This window comes from Anarrhichthys ocellatus, unplaced genomic scaffold (genome assembly GCF_004355925.1).
Source record: "Anarrhichthys ocellatus isolate YVR2014 unplaced genomic scaffold, GSC_Weel_1.0 scaffold3, whole genome shotgun sequence".
NCBI lineage: Eukaryota > Metazoa > Chordata > Actinopteri > Perciformes > Anarhichadidae > Anarrhichthys > Anarrhichthys ocellatus.
The window spans coordinates 9,918,954-9,939,333 of record NW_022280033.1 but is presented as its reverse complement, the minus strand read 5'-3'; the positions used below and the strand labels follow the sequence as shown (position 1 = coordinate 9,939,333).

At 42.9% G+C, this 20,380-nt stretch overlaps 1 protein-coding gene across 1 annotated transcript; it reads left to right on the top strand.

Annotated features, from left to right (window-relative positions):
• Positions 1–3,061: 3,061 nt before the first annotated feature.
• On the top strand, positions 3,062–15,889 carry sfrp5 (secreted frizzled-related protein 5). The gene is made up of 3 exons (XM_031840009.1): positions 3,062–4,065; positions 10,804–10,881; positions 14,308–15,889. The coding sequence occupies exons 1-3, from the start codon at positions 3,507–3,509 to the stop codon at positions 14,634–14,636; spliced, it is 966 nt and encodes a 321-aa protein (XP_031695869.1). The 5' UTR covers positions 3,062–3,506; the 3' UTR covers positions 14,637–15,889.
• The last annotated feature ends 4,491 nt before the right edge of the window (positions 15,890–20,380 follow it).

Here is a 20,380-nt window from a genome sequence, read left to right as displayed (position 1 = left end):
GTGTGTGTGTGTGTGTGTGTGTGTGTGTGTGTGTGTGTGTGTGTGTGAGAGAGAGAGAGAGAGAGACGGATATAAAGGAAAATAAATAAAAAGTATTTGTGCGAGACACTGGTCTGTGTGTTTCACACATGTTTTGACAGTTCTGCAAGCTAATCCCTATTGTTGCGTTGTGAGGGAGGTGTGTGTCGTGAGGAGGTGGGGGTTTACTCTTGGAGAAAACCTGTTACTGCATGGACAAAGCCTCCTCCACAACATTTTCTGTTGCACACTGTAGATACATAACTTTGCATAGATATGTCTACTGTGAGTTGTAAATCTGTCTAGATTATTTTCATTAAAAAGCACCTGTACTATACTGCATTTAATAAACATTTCGGTAGAATTTTATTCATTCTGATTTGAGTAAAATATAAGTAATAGATTACTGAGTTTACTGAGATTACTTGTCTGCTGAGAATACACAATAGGTCATATACCAGTACAATGTACTGAAAAGACCCTTTTTCTGTACTTGCTGCAGTTTGTCCAGCCGGAGAAAGACATGGATCATGTGGATGTGTCTGTTGTCGTTCACACCATCGCCTCCATCTTCTTGTGTGGTTTGTAATTCAAACTCTGCTTGGAGGGCATATCTGGGTGTCTGGTCACCTCACCCACACCCTCCAGCCTTTCCTCTTTACAATCACCCTGACACACACACACACACACACACACACACACACACACACACACACACACACACACAACTACCAGTACCCACCATCACCATCTTCAAACACACACACACACACACACACACACACACACACACACTCTCACACACACACTAACTCATACAATTGCTGAGACACTCTTTTCAAACCATGCTAAACCTTTAGGCCCAACAATACAGGCTGGCCCTAATCTTATAGCCCTTGTCCAATCAGAAGGCTGGAAACTGAAGAGTGGAATTGATTGGCCGTTGGCCACAGGGGCCAGTTAGGGGAAGGAGAACAAGAGGAGACAACCATTGTTGATTGATTACCATGAAAGACACTTTTGTTACCGACTTGAAGGCAGTACACTGTGCCTGCATCAAGAGGAAACGCTAGCCGTCTTAAAATAGGTCAACACTGAACTAACGTGAATACACGATATGTCACAGAGATAGCGAGGTGTGCACAAGACAATCTCACAAGCCCTTCATGAAAGAGTAAGGTCCACAGATTATTAGCTGTGAGTAATATTGATTAGCTGTGGTGCAAAGGTTAGCAGAGTAGTTTCTCTCCATGAATAACAAAACACAATGAAAGCAGGAGCAGAGTGATGGGAGAGAAGAGGTGAGGAAATGTAGTCAATTAGCTTTGGCTGCAAACTTATCAAACCAAAGCAGCTCTTTATATCCACTCAATGATGCTTTTAGTAATGATGACGGCATTTTAGGGGTGATTTCAGCTCACCGCCATCTCATCTTACATGGCAGGTTATGAGAACTGCTCCAGGAGAAGATTGAGCTTGTTTGTTCTGCTGGCAGCTTTTCAATTCCCCCCCAAAAAAATCACTCTGCAGTGTCTGCAACACACCAATAAGTCAACAGGGATTCTAACTGTAGTTCGGGAAGATAAGGCTGAAAAATGTTCAACTCTATTCTCAAGTAAAAAAATGATTAGTGCAGTAATTGTATTCATAATCCCCTGGCTTGTGAAATAAGTATGGTCAAGACATTGTAAAACTGTATGGGTGCTTGGACAATGTGCAAGGTTTTATTGCTGTGCCTGGTGGCCTGATACTGATCCACATTTTTATCTATTTGATTTCATCTTATTGAATTCGATTTTATGGACTGACTGCTGTTTCTGGAATTTCCCCTTCTACACTACAGGCGAAGAACAATAGTATCCCTGATTCTCATCCAAGTGCACCTCCGACTGTTTGCACAACATACACACTCACACACTCACACACACACTTTCTTATTCTCTTTGTTTGTACTGCCACATACAGATAATAATAATACTCCAAAATCTCATGTCTTTCTTTCTCTCAGTGTCAGCAGTATCCAGCAGCAGCATGATCCAGATTGTGTCCTGACAATCCGTCTATATCACGATAAAACATCAGTTTGCAGCAGCAAACAAACTCTTCACTATCATTTGTATGAACCTGCTTTCACAGCCCATTCACATGAGGAACAGCATTAATGCGTGACGCAGATCAAATGCCAGATGCGAGGACACCCTCCATGTGAGAGCCGGCGAACCCACATCCTGCTCACACAGCTACAGCCCTTTGAATCTGAATGCGACCCTTCTTGAGAATGTGCTGCCAAGGCGAAGGCCCTCACTGTGTCAGTGGCACTGATAGAAAGAGACAGAGGGGCAGCATGCCTCTATTCACAGCCAACATACACATTAGCATAACTCCCATAGTGCGGGTAAACCACCTAGCCACCTGTAGCTGCGCAACCCACACTCAGTAGCCTTAGTGCAGCTGTTTCCCACCCACTTCATTCACTTTCTTTTCTTGGATTTCTCACATTTGCAATTATGCTTGAGCGCGTGTGTGTGTGTGTCTGTGTGTGTGAGAGAGAGAGTACATTTTCTCAGTGTTGATGCCAGCAGAAGCCTGTTACACCAGACTGTTTTGAGCTAATAAAGTGAGTAGGCTTCATCACATTATTTTTTATGTGAGGAGAAATGTTCAGGGCTGTTGAGCCTCTCATGAGTAAAAGAGGGGTAGAAAGTTTCTAAATGTATGAGGAAAAACAGCATGACTAAGAGGGTGACAATGTCTGCTATGAGTGTTTGTGGGTGTGTTTCTGACCAAAGAATCTTGTGCATATTAGAGAGATTTATATTTAAAAAAGCTTGCCATAGTTTCTCTCTCTCTTTCTCTCTCATGTTAACTTGTTGTAGAGGAGGGGTTTTGTCATGGACAAGGGGTAGGAGGAGTTTACTGAAGGCCACTGGGAGCCTCCCCCAGGGTTGTGATTGGCTGAGGCTGTTGTGAGCGAGTGCAGGGGAGGCCAGTAGAGAGGTGAGTGGTCTGGGGTGCTTGCTAGGGGGCAGGCAGCCGCTGAGAGCAGCTACCAATGCCTCTTAAAACCTAAGGTACTCCTCATTAAAGCTACAGACTGATAGACAGCGAGCAGGGGAGGGCCGGAGACAGGTCTAAGAGAGGGAGAGGGAAGGAGAGTGAGAAATTGTGAACAGGGAAAGTTAGAAAATAAGCAGACCTATGCTCACCTTTCCTTGACTGCTGCCTCCCTACTCCACTACCTGAGACACACATACACACACAGGGAGGTGTTTCAGGGAGGCTTAGAGGGCTGACTCTGCAGGGAAGAAGGGAATTAAACACTTTGTTTTCAATCCACAGCGTCCATACTCAGGACAAAAAAAAAGGGATTACAGCTTGTACGCCTGCCCCACTTGTTCCTCTCTTCACTCTGCGTTTTGTCTTCACTGAGTCACTTTGGAGACTTTGGATACAACCTTCTTGAATTGTTGGTTCGGGCTCAGAAAGGCATGGCACACGGACAAAAGAGCCCCAGGTGGGCATTAACCCAGGGCTCCTTCAGCTTGGCACTGGGCTTGTCGCTCTTCTCCCTCCTCCTCCTCTTCCTCACCGCCTCAGCCGCAGATGAGTACGACTACTACAGCTGGCAGTCGGACAACTTCCACAATGGCCGCTTCTACACCAAGCAGCCCCAGTGTGTGGACATACCAGCTGACCTGCGCCTGTGCCACAATGTGGGCTACAAAAAGATGAGGCTGCCCAACCTCCTGGACCACGAAACCATGCCAGAGGTCAAGCAGCAGGCGGGTAGCTGGGTGCCCCTCCTGGCCAAACGGTGCCATGCTGATACCCAGGTCTTCCTGTGCTCGCTGTTTGCACCGGTGTGCCTGGACAGGCCCATCTATCCCTGCCGCTCACTGTGTGAGGCCGTGAGGGACAGCTGTGCTCCGGTGATGGAGACCTATGGCTTCCCCTGGCCAGAGATGCTGACCTGTGAGAAGTTTCCCATTGATAATGACCTCTGCATCCCCATGCAGTTCACTGGGAACCACGCGACCCAGCCACCAGGTAGGGTAGCTATGTGCACATACACCCACTCCAACACACACCCTCATCCAAACTCACACACAAAATGATCTACGAACACATACAAGTTACAAGTCCACAATGGTGGAAGTAACTTTCATTTTAGAATGGACCCTAAAGAAGTTGAATTAACTGAGCTTGAGTTTGCACCACCTGTAATTTAAATGTTTTTACAAAATACTAAAAGTCAAGTGGCAAGCTCAGCCACAATACAATCAATTCAAGTCAATAAAAAAACTGTAAAAGAAATTTTGCAGCATAAAAAGCATGCTGTAGCTCTTTTAGTATTCTGTCCAAAAATGATTTATATTGTACAAATCAGTTTTTATTCATAATGCTGTATGTGCATTTTAGTAAGCAATGTCAATAGCAAGTATTTTAAAAAGGTTAAAAAAATAAACTTTTCTCATAAAAAAAGATAAAATTACTCCTATACTATGACCTGTGTTGTGCAGACACAAATCCCAAAATAAAAAAATATAGTTTGTCTCTGCATTGTAAATTCCGGGACTCCCGCTAACAACATTGCGAAGACAGATGAGTGTTTAAGAGCCTACAGAGTCAGCGACAGTAAGAGCCCAAAGACGGCTGTGAGGCTCGTGTGGTTTTCCCGCACAGCGAATGATGACAGATGAAAGTTTAAGTGAGAGACTAACCAGAGTCGGTGTGAGAGACAAGAGCAGGAAGAGGCTACAGGGGAAAGTTAAGAGTAAGTGGACATTTCAGGACGGCTCCCTGCCATGTGCACCAGCCTCAGGGAGGGACGGAGACAGACTGAGGGAGAGAGACAGGAGACTGAGAGTCTCCGACAGCCAGGTCGCTCACCGAGTCAAGATTAATGGACTGTGATGTTAAACACATCTTAACTGAAAGGGTGACACACACTCACGTGCACACATACACACCTTTTATCAGCAGACATCCAGCAACAGCTAATCAATCAAACAACTGAGTGAATGGGGAATTTTTTATTTCAAAGCTGTCAAGCATGCAAATCACAAGCTAGTCTGCAAAGTGTCAATAAATGTACAACTAGACCCAAGATGGATAAAATAAGAAGGAAAATTGCCACCCTTGGAATTGCCATTCTTCACAGGCAGCAAGTAAGAGAACAGACATATGGGCGAATAGTGAGCTGTGAAAGGGTGAGAGGGAACTACATAGAGAGCAAAAAAGTGTGTGTGTGTGTGTGTGTGTGTGTGTGTGTGTGTGTGTGTGTGCACTGCGACTACTTAAGCAGCCTCTTCACAAAAGCAGTCAGCGCTGAGAGGGGGAGAGAGGGAGTTGATGAGAGCCTTTAGACAGTGGAGGGGGACAGTCCCCACGTTGTCCCAGCCCGCTAGGCCTTTGTTGGGTCTGGCAGCCAGCAGGCCAATTAGCTAGAAGGCCAATTACTGAGCTCCCACTAATTAGTCGACATGACGGGACAATAGAGGCAGGCGGAGAATAGGAACGCCCGAAGTCTGATTGTCCATGAGAGAGCCGAATGGAGAGGAGTGAAAGGTGAGGGAAGCGGGAGAGTAAAGAGAGGCAGACAGAGTGTAGAATAGGAGAAAAGCTGCTTCCTGCAGCACAAAAAGTGTCTGCCTCCCTGCTTTCAATAAGGGCTCGAGGAAAATGGTTTATTATTGTCATTATTCCACGTCTTGCCTTTATCGCAATTTCTCATCGACTTTGGTGAAAATGTTCCTGTGTGTTAATATTTCACTTGATATTTCACATAATAGTAAATGTGTTTTCCTTAACTTGATATATTATACAACATTTACTAAAGCACTCAAAATGAAAGCCAATAATGCCAAAACATCATTTTAGTCCCGTCAATCATAAATGGTGCGATATATCTTTTTATCAATAATGTTTGCAGCATATACTGATATCTGTAGATCGTTTCAGGATTCTCTGGTAAATGTGTGCAGTGCTGACTTATTCCATTAGGGAAAATGGCTGTTCTGTTTTTGTAGGACGAGAATCAACTATGTGACACTTTGGCTTTGCAGAGCCATAACTCATTCTCTTACATGCTCTCTGAGAAGGAGGCGGCTTCAACTTCATCTGTCACCTCCTCATAGAGGCAACTGTTTGTTGATCCTATCTAATCTAATAATGATCAGAGTCGGTCTTTGCAGTTAAGCAATTTCATGCAGAGAGAAAAAAAGACAAAATGTGTTAAATCAAACTTTTAAAGAATAAATCAAAAATAGAATATTGGTGAAGTTTAACGATTCGATTTGAAAGATTTGCTTGTGTACGTTTGTGTGTGTGTGTGTGTGTGTGTGTGTGTGTGTGTGTGTGTGTGTCAGAGTGTGTGTTTGAAACTGAGAGTGAACCCATATCACTTCTAGCCTGAAGGCTCAGTCACTGACATTTTGTTAAGAACCAGAGTCTCTCAGATGTGCCGATGAGGCCATCCTAAGGACAAGCTTTTGGCTCTAAAACAAACCACACACGAACACACACACACACCCACACACACACACACACACACACAGCCAGCAATGATAAAAAGGAAAAGCTTAGAAGAAGAGTTTCCTGGGAACCGTCTGAACATGGTTGATTCTCCTCACACAGGATCAAATGAGTTCTCTTGTGGTAATTCCGGTGAATCTTGGGGACGTGGATCAATCACAGGTATTAAGCACTGCTCTCCCTGTCCGGGAGGCCCTGTTGCTATCTGAGCTATTCTGCAATTACATGATATAGCACAGTTCGAGGACTCCTGTGGAAACTAACAGTACAGAGTCAGATTCACTTTCCACCACTCTGTCATGGCCAAAACTGAGAGAAACACCACCGCCACCTGAGCTTAGGTTGTGCGTATGGATGATTTCTGGCCTGTGTGTGTGTGAAGCAGAGGCCCATGGGGTGTGATTATGTGAAACACAAGTCTGTAGATATAATACCAGGGAAGACAAGCAGACTGCTGACAAAAGAGGGCCCAGGCATCCTGGGAGCCAAAAAGGCCAGCTGAGCTCAGTCTGTCTGGCAGAGCACAGTTAGTGCTGCCCATCAACTCCACCTTATTCAAGGATGCTTCCTTTAGCGGCTGCATCAGCAAATCAACAGTTATGATGGATGCAAGTCGTTTTCTGCACCGTCTGTTTAAGTGCATGGGGTGAACTACATCACTCACACTGCATGTTTTTGCAGAAAATGCTTTTCAAGACAATATGTACGTTGTCCAGTGAAAAGTCGTTGAAATTGCATGGTGTGAAAGATAGTGTCTGTCCTCGCCGTACTCATTGATGCGGCTAGTGTAAGTTACAACCGTGGTAAAGGTGACAGGCAGCGCTGTCAGGTCCCCAGCAGCACAATGGGTGCTACTCATGTGGGCCTGGCCGATATATGAAAGGGAAAATGTGATCCAATGCTCTGTGCATGGAAGACTGCCTCGGCCTTTTGAAGATGTATTTTCTCTTCTGTATAGGATTCCTACAGATGCGAGGAGCGTGCTGTGTTTTCGGGGCCCCGGGGGCTGCCTGTGGGCCGTGTTTAAGTCCTCCTCTGTCTGTCTGCATGCCGCATTTAAACAGATGTTAGGCCCTCCGACATAAATTACACGTTGCATTTCATCTCCTGCACAGTACCGTTTTATGTCATAAGTGTTGCTGCTCGTAACTTAAAGGGTCCAAATGATGCATGAGATAGTGACCCGCGCATACTTTAAATGGAACGTTCTTGCAACAACAAAAAAAATAAAGGCACTGTGACGCTCCAACTGCATTGGACGAGGCACAAGACACGGCCGGGGGTTCAGATGACAATGTTAATAGATCTGGTTGTCTTTTGAGTGAAGATATGTATGTAAAAGTGACAGGCTGTGAAATTGATTTTAAGCCAATTTGTGAAATGTTACAAACGTAAAATGTGATTTACAGCGCTTGTTGTGTTCAACAGAATGTTTGAAGGGAATGAAAATAATCTTGGAAGTCACGTATTGACAAAGGACAAGGTGTTTCTGCACATCTAGTCCCTTAGGGGTGACCAAAATAATGTTGTTGAAACTACAAAATTGCATTAATGCTAAGCAATTTCTTACTGCACCAACTAATTACAAGGAGGTGACTTTGAACATTAGAGATGACAGTGGACAATTATTTGAGAGAAATAATTTCACATAGATGCACAATGGCAATTCTTTATGAGGCCTTCTTTTCCAAAGATATGTCATCATTTGACAAATGACTTTTCACAACTTCATCATCAAAAGTTTTTTTGTTGTGTTCAATCAGCCTTTCTACATTTTAAAAAATACGATGGAAAACCAGGTTATGTGAAAGAGAAGAGAAAAAGAGTGAGAGGGTGGACAAGAGAAAAAAGATACAGCAGGGGAGGGAGACTGAAATGGAGAAAGTGATATTAACCTCACAGCTATGACTAAGTGAAGTTGTGCAGTTAAATTACTGGACTCTTGCCGTACGTCATTTCTACTCTGGCTCGCCGTTTGAAGATTAACAGCAGGCCTCTCCAACAGACCACCTCCCTACTCAAACTACTCCCATCAGCCTTTTCCTCTGACCCTCAATCATCGAATCCCAACCTCCTCATCATCCAGAACAACAGCTCTAAAAGACAATACCATAACATTGGTCACTGTGAATGGAAACATTGAAGTTTCTGTGATTAAATCCATAACCCAGCACGCAGATGACGAAAAGCAGCACACAGGAGGCAGTCAGGTCCAAAGTCAACCAAAGCAAAACATCATTTTCACAAGGCAAAAAATTCCTAAACTGCTTGAGATGATGGCAAATTACATAAATGACCTAATGTCAAAATATTTGCTGGGTAGAAATGTCTCCAGGAAAAAAAAAACACACCAAGCCTCACAGCAGTGAATCCCATCAGAACATGACGTTGATTCCCCGACGGAGAGCAGACCGTGATGTGGTCAGTTGTCGCTTAATTGATTTCTCAGCGAAATCCAAATGGTGGTTTTTCAGTCCAAGCTCAGCTAAGTTTCATGGAGGGTCTGTTTTCTCCTGACACACGCTCTGGCATCAATGTAACTGGGCCTCCTGCCAACATACCACCCCTGTGAAACCAGAATGAATTACCGTGGAGTCTGAATAAGACGTAACAGCTTCAAGGGAATCATTCAAAACAGACAAATCCAGAGTTTTGGCTTCTCTTGCTCTGAGTGTGTGTGTGCGTGTGTGTGTGTGTGTGTGTGTGTGTGTGTGTGTTTCCGAGCTCTTGTCCCAGTCTTCATGTCAGCACCAGACAATTAAGAGGCCTGACCCTGTAGGCCTCGCAGGTCTCCTGCCTGTGAATGCATGGGAACCCTCAGAGGAGAAAAAACTGGCAGTTACTCTACAAGAACATGGTTCAACTCCCTCTGACACACACACACATACGAGCACATACACACATACATACACTCAGTGGTGGTAAGGGGGTTCACCTCCCCTCGACCCGAGCAGCGAAGCATGCTAAACTTTGACCCCTCTCATTATCTGCCCAGACGCTGAGGTTTGGAATGGGGTGATAACCTTTGAACCCTGACTTTTAACCCAGGGGCCTGGGCTGGACTGTGCTAGAATTATATGTGTGTGTGTGTGTGTGTGTAAGTGTGAGACACACAGAAAAAAAGAGAGGGGGGAGAGATCTGGACATATTTTGGATATTGTGGTTAGTGAATGACAGAAATATTTAGCTGCCCCATTAGCAAACGTCCCAAAAAAAGACTGCTTCTGATATTTACCTGCCCTGTAGGTGTATATATGTGGTGTGGGGTAGATGTATATGCCACATCCTTCTCTCCCTGACCATTTCTAATATTATACCTTGTTCCGCCGACTGGCTTAAGGCTATGGACTGATGTTAGATGTGTATTGCTACTACAACCCTTCAGGGATTACATGGATTTTATGTAGTAATTGACATAATAAAGTTTTATATTGAAGAGCCTTTGGAGAAAATTGCAAGGCAGTATGAAGCATGTCTGAGTGTGTTTGTGTTTCTGAGAAAGAAGAGGTTGAGGTTGCTTGAACGCAAGATTTTTAAGTGGCAGATTGAAGTTTCAAAATGTCATGATAAATTAACATATTTCCATACTTTTCTGCTGTAGAAATAAGCAAGCTTCTCCAGTAAACAAATACAAACGACTTCATGTAGGGCCTGTACTTCTCTCTCATGTTGGATGTGTGCACAATAACAACAATCAAGTTTCAGATCAAAGTTAGTGAGGCTAAACAAAGCAAAGCAGGCATGACCATACATTTTGAGTTAAAAATAAACTGGACTTGGTGCTTCGGTTTCCCCTTGCCGTTTCACAATGTGTGGTTGCTGTGTGGCCTAAGTGCTGGCTGCGTCTGTGTACTGAATCACTTTTCACCATGTTCAGCTGCTCCTGCTGCAGCATTTACCTTCCTGTACAGCCAAGACCACGCCTGCACCACAAAAATATACAAGGGCCAGAATAAAAACATTTCGTCCAGTGTAATTGCAGGGCCAACATCAGTCAGCCTGCTAGACTGTGTATTCGCTCGGCAGCAAATAGCCTCTGACAAGAGGAGGGGGGGGGGGGGGCTGCAAATAAGTGCCTCAAAAGTGCTCAGGGCTTAACGGATTCATACCAACGCGGTTTTGGTGACTGCACTTGACTAACAACGACCTCAACTCAGCCGTGAGATATTAGCTAATCTGGCCATAAAATAACCATATGAAATGTGATTAGGTTTAGTTTCTAATGACAAATTATTTTTTCTGTCCCCTCAGTGTCGAAGGTGTGCCCTCCGTGTGACAATGAGCTGAAAGCAGACAACATAATGGAGCATTACTGCGCCAGTGACTTTGGTAAGTAACATCATTAAGTGTGAGCTAGACAGTAACATACAGGAGAGCAGGGGCAGTTTAATGCACAGCAGGGTATTGTCTTCTTTAGTCAGAAAAAAATTACAGCTCTAACACTCATTGCCTGCAGAATGCAAAATGTTTTTCACCAGCCTTAATTAGAAGATTCAAGTCTGTTTCACATCAATAATAAAATGAAGGGAATCAAAAATGAAAGAGTTTGAGGAGAAGCTATTTAAAAGCTGAGATATGTGTCGACCTACCACCAGTATTCTAATAATATTACAGTGTGGAGGACAGCAAAAGTCCTACAGCAAAATAAATAGCAGGACTTCTGTCAAATAACTCATGCACTTATCAATAAAAATATCCATCAAGATTAAAATATTATGCACACAGTTCTTTGTTAGCTACTGTAAAAATCTTTGGATTTCCAAACACCTTAGTTTTAAAGACAAAAATGACACACCAGTGCCAACAACACTGAAAGTATGTTTATGTGCACCAACAAAGTAACCTAAGTATTGGGCTTGATGAGTTTTTTCATTACATATTTATATTTCAGTCTCTTTTGATAACTCACTATATGCTTGCAGGTATTTGTAGAACATATTCGAAATGAGCACAGACATGAACAAGCAGAAAAAAACATTCATTTGCACTATTCCCTCCGCTAGCATAAGCCTTTTCCATCTCATAAAGTAATACATTAATATAATAGCTTCCAGTCCCAGATGTCCATTCAACACCATTTTTTAAACTTTCTACTTTCCAGCAGTCCAGTTTGACCACAGTAATGAGCTGCACACGAAGCCAGAACATATTTATTCTATTACTGCTGCTCATCAAGGCCCATTGTACTCCACAGCAGCAGAACTTCTGCTCGCATGGACTACTGTCCCATTCTTTAGAGTTAATGATATACGGTACTTCCCTCTACTTTCTCTGGTCATACAATTCTGGAGACAAAACAACTCATAGCATTGGGAGACTCATGAAGAACATGGCTTATGTTTCTGAACAGATTAGTGAGAATACTGTAACTAAAAATGAAATGTGCCCAGTTCTGCAAAACCATATTTCTGTGCTGAAGTGTCCCACAGAGGAAATGTCTGCAGATTAAAAGAGATGAAGGAGAAGTTTCGTAAACTTTTTTCTGGCCATCACCAACAACCATGACTAAACAAAACACGACCCATTATAAGTAATACATTAATATACGGCCCACACATCCAACACCAACAATAAAAATACATCTTTGTGCACATCGCTCACACTATGACCTGCAGCCAAAACGTAGAGTCATCACCCATAATTAATCCTGACTCTACCTATTTGGCTGATTAATTTCAGGATTACATATCTCAATCCTCCAACATGAGGTTTTAGCGATCAGATGCTTTCTTTTCATTAGAAAGAAACATTGTTGATGTGAAAGCAGATAGTGAGCCAAAGACAGACATTTTATTGGCTGTTAATGTATGTGGCTGGATGAGGATGAGTATCGAAGTCGAGATAGCGGTGATGTATGGATCTGGAGATCAAGGCAAGAATGACTCGACAATGTTATTCTATAGGGCGATAGCCGATTACAGCTTACGCCTCATCAATCTTGTTGCCTATTCATCTTCGGACGCCGTTCGCCCTCAGAGAATCTTTGCTCTTCGTGTTTTATTACAGTTTACTTTTGATCCCTCCACATTCCTTGCTGTACCATCCTGCAGCCTAATACAAATGACAAGAGTAGAAAAGAAAGTGCATGAACATGAAGCCTACACCTGGTTGCTAGGGGAGGTTGCCTGATTTAGCTTGAAGAAATCCTGTTTCTCCTCAAAATGACAACACACTTCTCTCTCCTCTTCCTCTACTCCCCTTCGGCTCACTTTAAAGAAAGTGAGTTTGTGTAAAGAAGTGGGCACAGCTTGTCACGAGGATACTGGCCAGGCTGCACAGTGGGGCCCACTGAATATGAGTGGGCAATCAACATGGGAGGGAAATTATTTTATCCTTCCTATCTATACTGAACACACACATGAATGCATTCATTCAACAACAACAACAAAAACACACACGCTGAGGCACGTAAAGGCGGCACACAAACACACACCCTCAGTGAAAGAGCTGGATGTGAATCAGGATGGGGATGAGAGGCAACTCAACACACGCACACCTTATTGAACATGCTATCGCTTCGCATGTACTGTATACGTATCAGAGCGTACCAAGGGATGTTTATACAGGCGAGAAGTGAAATAGCGATCTTCCAACAGGCTTGGGTACATAGCGATGCTTCATACCAACCTCTCGCCTTTGCACGGCCAATGATTAATTTCACCTGTCAAAACGTTCCCCGAGAGAATTCCTCTCTCAAATGCTTGGCAGTTCAATTTTTTGATCTTTCACATGTTAAACTCATAAACAGGAGGCTCGCGGGAGACGCAATTTAGTACTTCATGAAGTTGATAAACCGGAGTTTGCTGTAACTAAACTCCTTGTTTGCTAAAAACAGTGTACAAAGGGTTATCTGCTCTGTATTTTGTTCTGTAATGGATACGCACAAAGTAAGCACAGTATCTCAATAGAGGAGCATGAGATGTAGAACAATTATTACAACCAATTGTTAGGTAGAAAATGATATACATGAAGAATGAGACCAAAAAGGATGATACTAAAGTAATTCCATACAGATAGAAGCATTGCGACGTTAGAACCAGTGCTTTACACTCAGAGTGTTAAGTCCCAAAAAATGAGGACTTTTGACTTGACTTGGAGTTCTACCCTGACAGTACTCCCTAAAGGCTTAATTTGACTTGAAGCTTGAAAGTAAAAACATGGAAGCCCCATGGATTGGTGTGTAAAATCCTTCAACAAAAAAAAAAAGACAGCACCAGACAGGCCTTGCAAGTTTTAATTATAGGCCTATGTTCTGAAAGGACTTTGTCTCAGTTATACAACAAACATGTTCAACCCAGTTGTGAGAGAAAAATGCTGCCATGTCATTTAATGATCAGCATTCAGATATCTGAAAGACTTGAAATTTGCTTATAAGGACTTGTGACTTGGACTCACGCTCAAGGGCTTAAGACTTGACTTGAACTTGCATGAAAAACAGGTTGTAACTCCAAAAAAATGTCCTCCTTTTCATTTATGGGTTTTCCCCAAGTCAGACACACAAGCATACACACAGGATGCAGTTTTTATACGCTGCAGGAGAGTTTAAATAATGATACTCAGGAGAGGTGTAAAGTACTTTAGCTGCTTCTTTGGCACAGCAGTGCTGGTTTGCAGGAAGAAGAAATGTCACAGCTGCTCAAAGTAGAAAGGAACGGGGGGATCAGAATGACACATTAACAGCTTCTGGGTGTAAATATCTGTTTTAAAGAATAAAATAAAGACCTAAAAATATCTCTCCCTGCTCTTCTCCCTCAGCCCTCAAGATGAAAATCAAGGAGGTGAAGAAGGAGAAGGGTGACAGGAAGCTGATTGCAGCACAAAAGAAGAAGAAAGTCTTGAAGCAGGGTGTGCTGAGGAAGAAGGACCTGAAGAAACTGACCCTGTATATCAAGAATGGCGCCAACTGCCCGTGTGCCCAGCTCGACAGCCTAGGCTCCAACTTCCTCATCATGGGCCGCAAAGTGGACCAGCAACTGCTGCTCATGTCCATTCACAAGTGGGACAAGAAGAGCAAGGAGCTCAAGTTCGCCATCAAGTACATGAAGTCTCATCAGTGTCCCACCTACCACACCGTCTTCCAGTGACGCGGCTCGCTGCACTGTTTGCACGATCCACCATTGCTCCCCACATTCCACCCTGTTCCACGTAGATCCAAAGTCTGTGTCCCTGAACCCCCAGATCCCTGCAAAATCTCTTACCAGCACCGCAACATAGTCCTACAAGGGTTAAGCAGGGCAGCCAAGCTTTTATTTTCTCAGCTTTAACATGAATCAAGTTGTCAAGGGGGTCGTCCTGATCTGCTTAGATGAATCAGACATGTTAATGTTGGAGAGGGGGGAAAGCTGCACACTCTGCAGCTCCCTCCTAACAATAAAAGAAACCACAGATTTTATAACAATTTGAAGGACATTTTGATCTACCCCCGTAATTTAATGGAACCTTCCTTTAATAATTGTACTTTTCTCTTCTGATGTAGTAAAACTAATCACTCGTACGATATCTTACAGAAACTTTATCAAGACAGTGGCATTAAGAAATGGGAATCTAAAGATTTGAGGTAAACGTGTTTGTTAATGTAATGATTCTAGACATGGGGAGGGAGCTGAGGGGGAAAGCAGGGTTTGATTCAGTGTAAGAAAGAGCTGAGAGAAATGATACGCTACAGTTCATGTGGGCTGTGCAATGAGTGCCCAGAAACAAACATCAAAGCAAAGACATGTAGAAAATGTATGTTCTAATAATGTAAAAAAAAGTAGGTAATTCAGATGAATGCTAGATGATTAGGAAACTGGGCTTTTTTCTTTTATCCCTGCTGGGAAAGAAGACCAATGGACCGAGACAGACTGGAGGACTGGATGATGCTTCAACTGACATTGTACAGCAACATTCTTTTGTGGCCTGAAAGAGGGAAACTTGAATATTTTTTTGCTTTTTCAATTGGAGAGCGAAGGAGGTAAAAAGCAGAGAAGACATCTTCCTGAAAACAAGTGGAGAAAGAAAGAGAGAGAAAGAGACTCTGGACAGAACCAACGATGTTGGGTTGATACGTCTCTGGTACTCGCTGTTTTTCACTATCACTCTTCAAATGTGTATTTGTTTTGTACTTAAATGTTTTAATTTGCTTCAGTTAAACCTTTGTTGTATGAAAAGCAGGAATCGTACATACAGACATAGCACCTAAATTCACTGTTGCCGTAGCAGTAAAAGATGAAGATTTAACTTTGACAATATTTTCTAATCAGTTAACCTGTAAGTACTGTAGTTCTGTTACTGAAATACATCTTTGTTTTACAAAAAAAGAAAATGAATAAAATATATTTGAAATTTTTATAAAGAATCTTTCTTTAAAATGTGTCATTTCTTTATTATTATTATGATTAAACCACAACGTGCAAACTCATCAATCTTTTTCTGCTTTCATCACAAAACGTTTGAACAGATAAGTGCACACTTACACACACTGACATCATGAATTCAGTTTTCATTTGATTCCATATAGAGCTACATACTCTCCTGGGTCTGTGTTGCGCTTTAATTTTCCATTAAAAAAAATAGAAAAGTAATTTAAAAAATGTTCACATTTGACCGATTAAATTGTTCGCACCAGCCAATCAGATGTAGTCGAGGAAAGGAAACTCCCTAGTTTTCATTTTTTTTATCTTCCTTTCATCAATCCAACAGTCCAAATTTATACAATACAAAAGCTTCTTCTTTTTTTTCAAATTTACATTGATCGAAAGAACATTAAATACATTTTTTGACAATTTCCAAAAAAAACAAGGGTACATAGAGGACTGCGAGAGTGCACATGGTCTGCCTTGCACCATAACTTCTCCTTTCGGACTGGGAATATGAGGTGAAACCTCAGTTACGCTCTGCGCGATGCCAAAATCTTCAAGATCCTCACTGGGCACAGCTTTACACAAAGGCTGGACTACTAAAGTACCAGTATTTATTGTTATAGAGTGAAGGGGTGACGCAGACAGACAGCAGGCTGCAATGTATCCGACCAACTTTATCAAAACCACTCAGACCTTAATCACTTCAGACGCACACAACTAATTCACTGCAATAAAACCATTTGGCATGTTTGTTCTCCAAAATACAAGACATATTTCCCAAAATGTGGAGACTTTTGGAGAGTGCTTGAAGCATGAACACCAGTAGAGTGATGACCTATTTCCAGCTGATTGTGCCTCTAGACTGTGGAATGACAGAAACAAGAGGGACAACGGGTCGACTGCCTTTATTGGAGACCACAAAACCTACAAATTCTCTGTGGACGAGCTAGAAATTCAGATTCTATACAGGTGGAGATGCCTTTGTTGGAAAGTGTTGACTAGAGGCTCTCATGGAGCAGATTACATGCAGCTTAGAGGAAAACGATGAGCAGATTTCATAAAACAAGACGTGGTAAATCAGTGAACTCAAAGTGGTAGAAGACAAAAAAAAGGAGTTAAGGTGAAAAAGGAGATGAGGGAGAAACTTGGCTGCGTACCACAGACACCCATCAGCACCTCCTCAAAGGTCACTTAGTAAAGTTAATGAGGGCCTGATGAGGGACCAGCGACACACGCATATACACACACATAAAAGACACACATGGTGGGAAAAATATGACTACAAGCTCCCATTGTCTCACTTTCCTCCAATAAGAACTCCATTTAAACAAGCATCAGACCCAACAAACATACATGTATTATATGACACTGCTTGGTCCAGAAAAGTAGTGCAGAAAGGACTTTACCCGACACACACACACACATACATATCCTTCTGACGCTCGCGCGCACACACACTGTAGAATTTTAATTGCAGTGCGCTGATAAGCAGCACCTTTTCACAGCTGAATAGTGGCCGTCTGTCTGGCTTTCCCCTGCACACTCACACACTGTTGAAAATATTCATCTTAACACAATATCATATACCGTTCATTCCAGGAGTTCATGTTTTTCATTTAACTTTCCTGCATCCACCCACTTGTTCTACTTAGGTCAGTGAATTTCAACATCTTTCCATAACGTCTTCTGTTTGAACCCAGAGAGACTTTTTTTTTAATTTTGGAGAAAATATTTTTCGAGTGTGAAGAAGTTAATTTGGTAAATGAGCTATTGAAGCCTGAGTGTGTGTCGTGTAAAATCACATTTACGCTATATTTTTACACATACCAAGACTGAAACCAGCGCCTGAAAAAACGCTGATCTCTTCCAGTAATCTCAGATCTCAAGTCAATGAAAGAACAACAAATATCCAGTAATATAATATTTAATATTTGATTTTGTAACTTCCCTGTGGGTGGAGAGAGTCTGGAAGAAAGCCCTCACTTTTTGTTTCTGGGCAAGAGACAACAAAAAGCCCGACAACTACTGATGTTTTGAACTTCATTGTCTTTGGACAAGGCGTTGTCCATTGGCAACATATTACATTTTTCTTAAAACAAGTAAAAAGACTAAAACATACTCAAATTATTACAAACTAATTTGGAAAATAATGCAGACCTGAACACGCACTCACACCAGTGAGAACGTTAACACGCAACCACATGCTGATACACCCGTGAATCAGATTTGACAAGTTTACCACAACAGAAAGAGACTATTATATAACTTCCAGGAGGGTCTATTAGTTGCAGCATGCCTCTCTCATACCCTCCACACAAGGTACCATTAAAACAGCATTAGACAGAAAGCCAACATCCTGGTCTGAACCACCAGACCACCTGTCTACAGGAAGAGTGGACGGAGACAGTTGTACATTAGAAGCAGAGAGTGAGAGAGGGTGGAAACAGCCAGACGTGGACAGAAGGACTGTACTGGCACAGAGCCTTGGCCTGCCTTGCTCAGTAAAATGCATTAAAGATGGAGTGTTTCGTTGTGTGTGTGTTTGCTGATGTGCGTAAGTATGCCATGTAGAATCCCTTTAAAAGGCCTTGAGCATGCCAAGGAAACATTTTCAAACAAATGTTCTGCTTGTGGTACAAATAGTGAGAAGGCCACTTTCCATAACACTGCTCTCATTTGCATTCTTCCCCGAGCTAAAAAGAAAAAAAGCCAGTTTCAGCTATCTGAGAAATCTTTAAATCATTTCTCAGTCATGATGAATGTGAACGATAATAATGTCATTTTGAAACCAGAGCTTTGACCATTTGACAATGCATGTGGAGTATGAAATCACTGCTTTTCAGAGTCAGAGCTATAATTTGCTGCTTTCTGCAACACGCTCATACGTGTATTAATTACATCTTGTTAGTTGATACTGAGGACTGAGTCAGTGAGTGAGTGCTTTCCATCATGCTTATTATGCTTCCTCGCTCCTACGCCATCAACGAGGATGCTCCAATGGAGCTTTAACACAGGAGCCATAGTTATCCCATATGGACGTTTTAAAAATGAAACTGCTTTAAACCAACTCTGAGTAATTTGATTTTTAACCACCTCTCAAGTTGGTTGGAGGAATGGAATTGCAATCCCTCTCAAATCCCTCTTTGCTGCAGCGACACTTTTCTATCCCATCCATCAGAGATGCATGAAGTGTGAAAGGAGTAACAAGTGACAGTCAAATTGTAGCCTTTTCTCTTCTTGGTACTGATCAGTGTCCCACACTGACTCGGTGACACAATGACACTGTGACAATGACATTCAAAGCCTGTCAGCTGGCCTGCTGCACTAGGGGGATAAGGTTAGATGCACAGAAGAAAACACACCAACCAGGAGAAAAGAGGGCAGGGGGACAGAAGAGGCTGGAAGGAAAGAATGAGGGGGGAGATAAGAAAACACCCAAGCTGCTCTCAAGGGACTTTGGCTCTTGGAAACAATCACAATTGCCTCAGTGTCTCCTCTGCAGTGGAAAATGAATAAATTAATAGGTAGAGTAGAAGGTCTCCCATGGGCAGGGTCCTGAAGCCATCTGTGAAGGCCATCAGTGTGTCCCAAACCTGCTGTTTCCCTACTGAAGCAACATGTCAGTCTGGAGATTTACAGCCGCCCGGAAAGCACGCGCACATACATGCACCGACACCCTCACACACGCACACACACACGAACATCAAAGAGGATGTAGTCATAGGTGCAGCCAAACACGCAACCACGTGTATTTATTCAGAGAGAGAGAGGATGCAAAAGGCACGGAAAAAAACAAATATTGGCACAAATACATAAACGGAAATAAAAGTTCATACTCTTCACACACCCACATGCACAGACACACACTTAGCTGGCGAGCAGATTTACACCTGTTTGGAAACACACGCATCAGCCAATAAATAAATCAGTTTCCCCAGAGACCTGTTGACCTCCCTCGCTCTCTATTTGTCACACACACACACACACACACACATCGGCAGAGGTCAAGGTCAGGCAGGGATGAGCGGAGGGTCCGAGGGAAGTGAGGTTGTGTTGGTGTGTGTGGGCAAGCAGGCTGATGAAACTGTGAGTAGAGTCAAAGCCCTCCTGTGTGGCTGGGGGGGGGGGGGGGGGCAGCAGGCACCATGTTTTGGTCAGGTCATGAACTCTGACCCCATCAGACCTCCCGAAAGACGAGGCGGTCTCGTCAGTTGGGACAGTGGCCACTAATTGGACGTAATCTCCCATCTCCTGCTGGTCAGTGTCATTTCAAACAGATCAGGACAATCAGTGTGTCTCAGGGAGGCTGTGTTTGGGTGGCATTCTGCTATTGTTAGGCGGAAATAGTCCCTGTGCCCTTGTTAGCTCTGCTATCAAGTGTCCTCTTTCTCCTCTTTCTCCTCCTTCTGCCCTAGAGAATTTAACACAATGGGTTTTTAAGACACACATATCCATTGTTTAGGGTGTTCAATTATATTTACTCTGAG

Coding starts and splice junctions, on each gene's coding strand:
- sfrp5 (XM_031840009.1), top strand. CDS start 3,507: ATGGCACACGGACAAAAGAGCCCCAGGTGGGCATTAACCCAGGGCTCC. Junction 4,066..10,803: donor CCACGCGACCCAGCCACCAG/GTAGGGTAGCTA, acceptor CTGTCCCCTCAG/TGTCGAAGGTGTGCCCTCCG. Junction 10,882..14,307: donor TTACTGCGCCAGTGACTTTG/GTAAGTAACATC, acceptor CTTCTCCCTCAG/CCCTCAAGATGAAAATCAAG.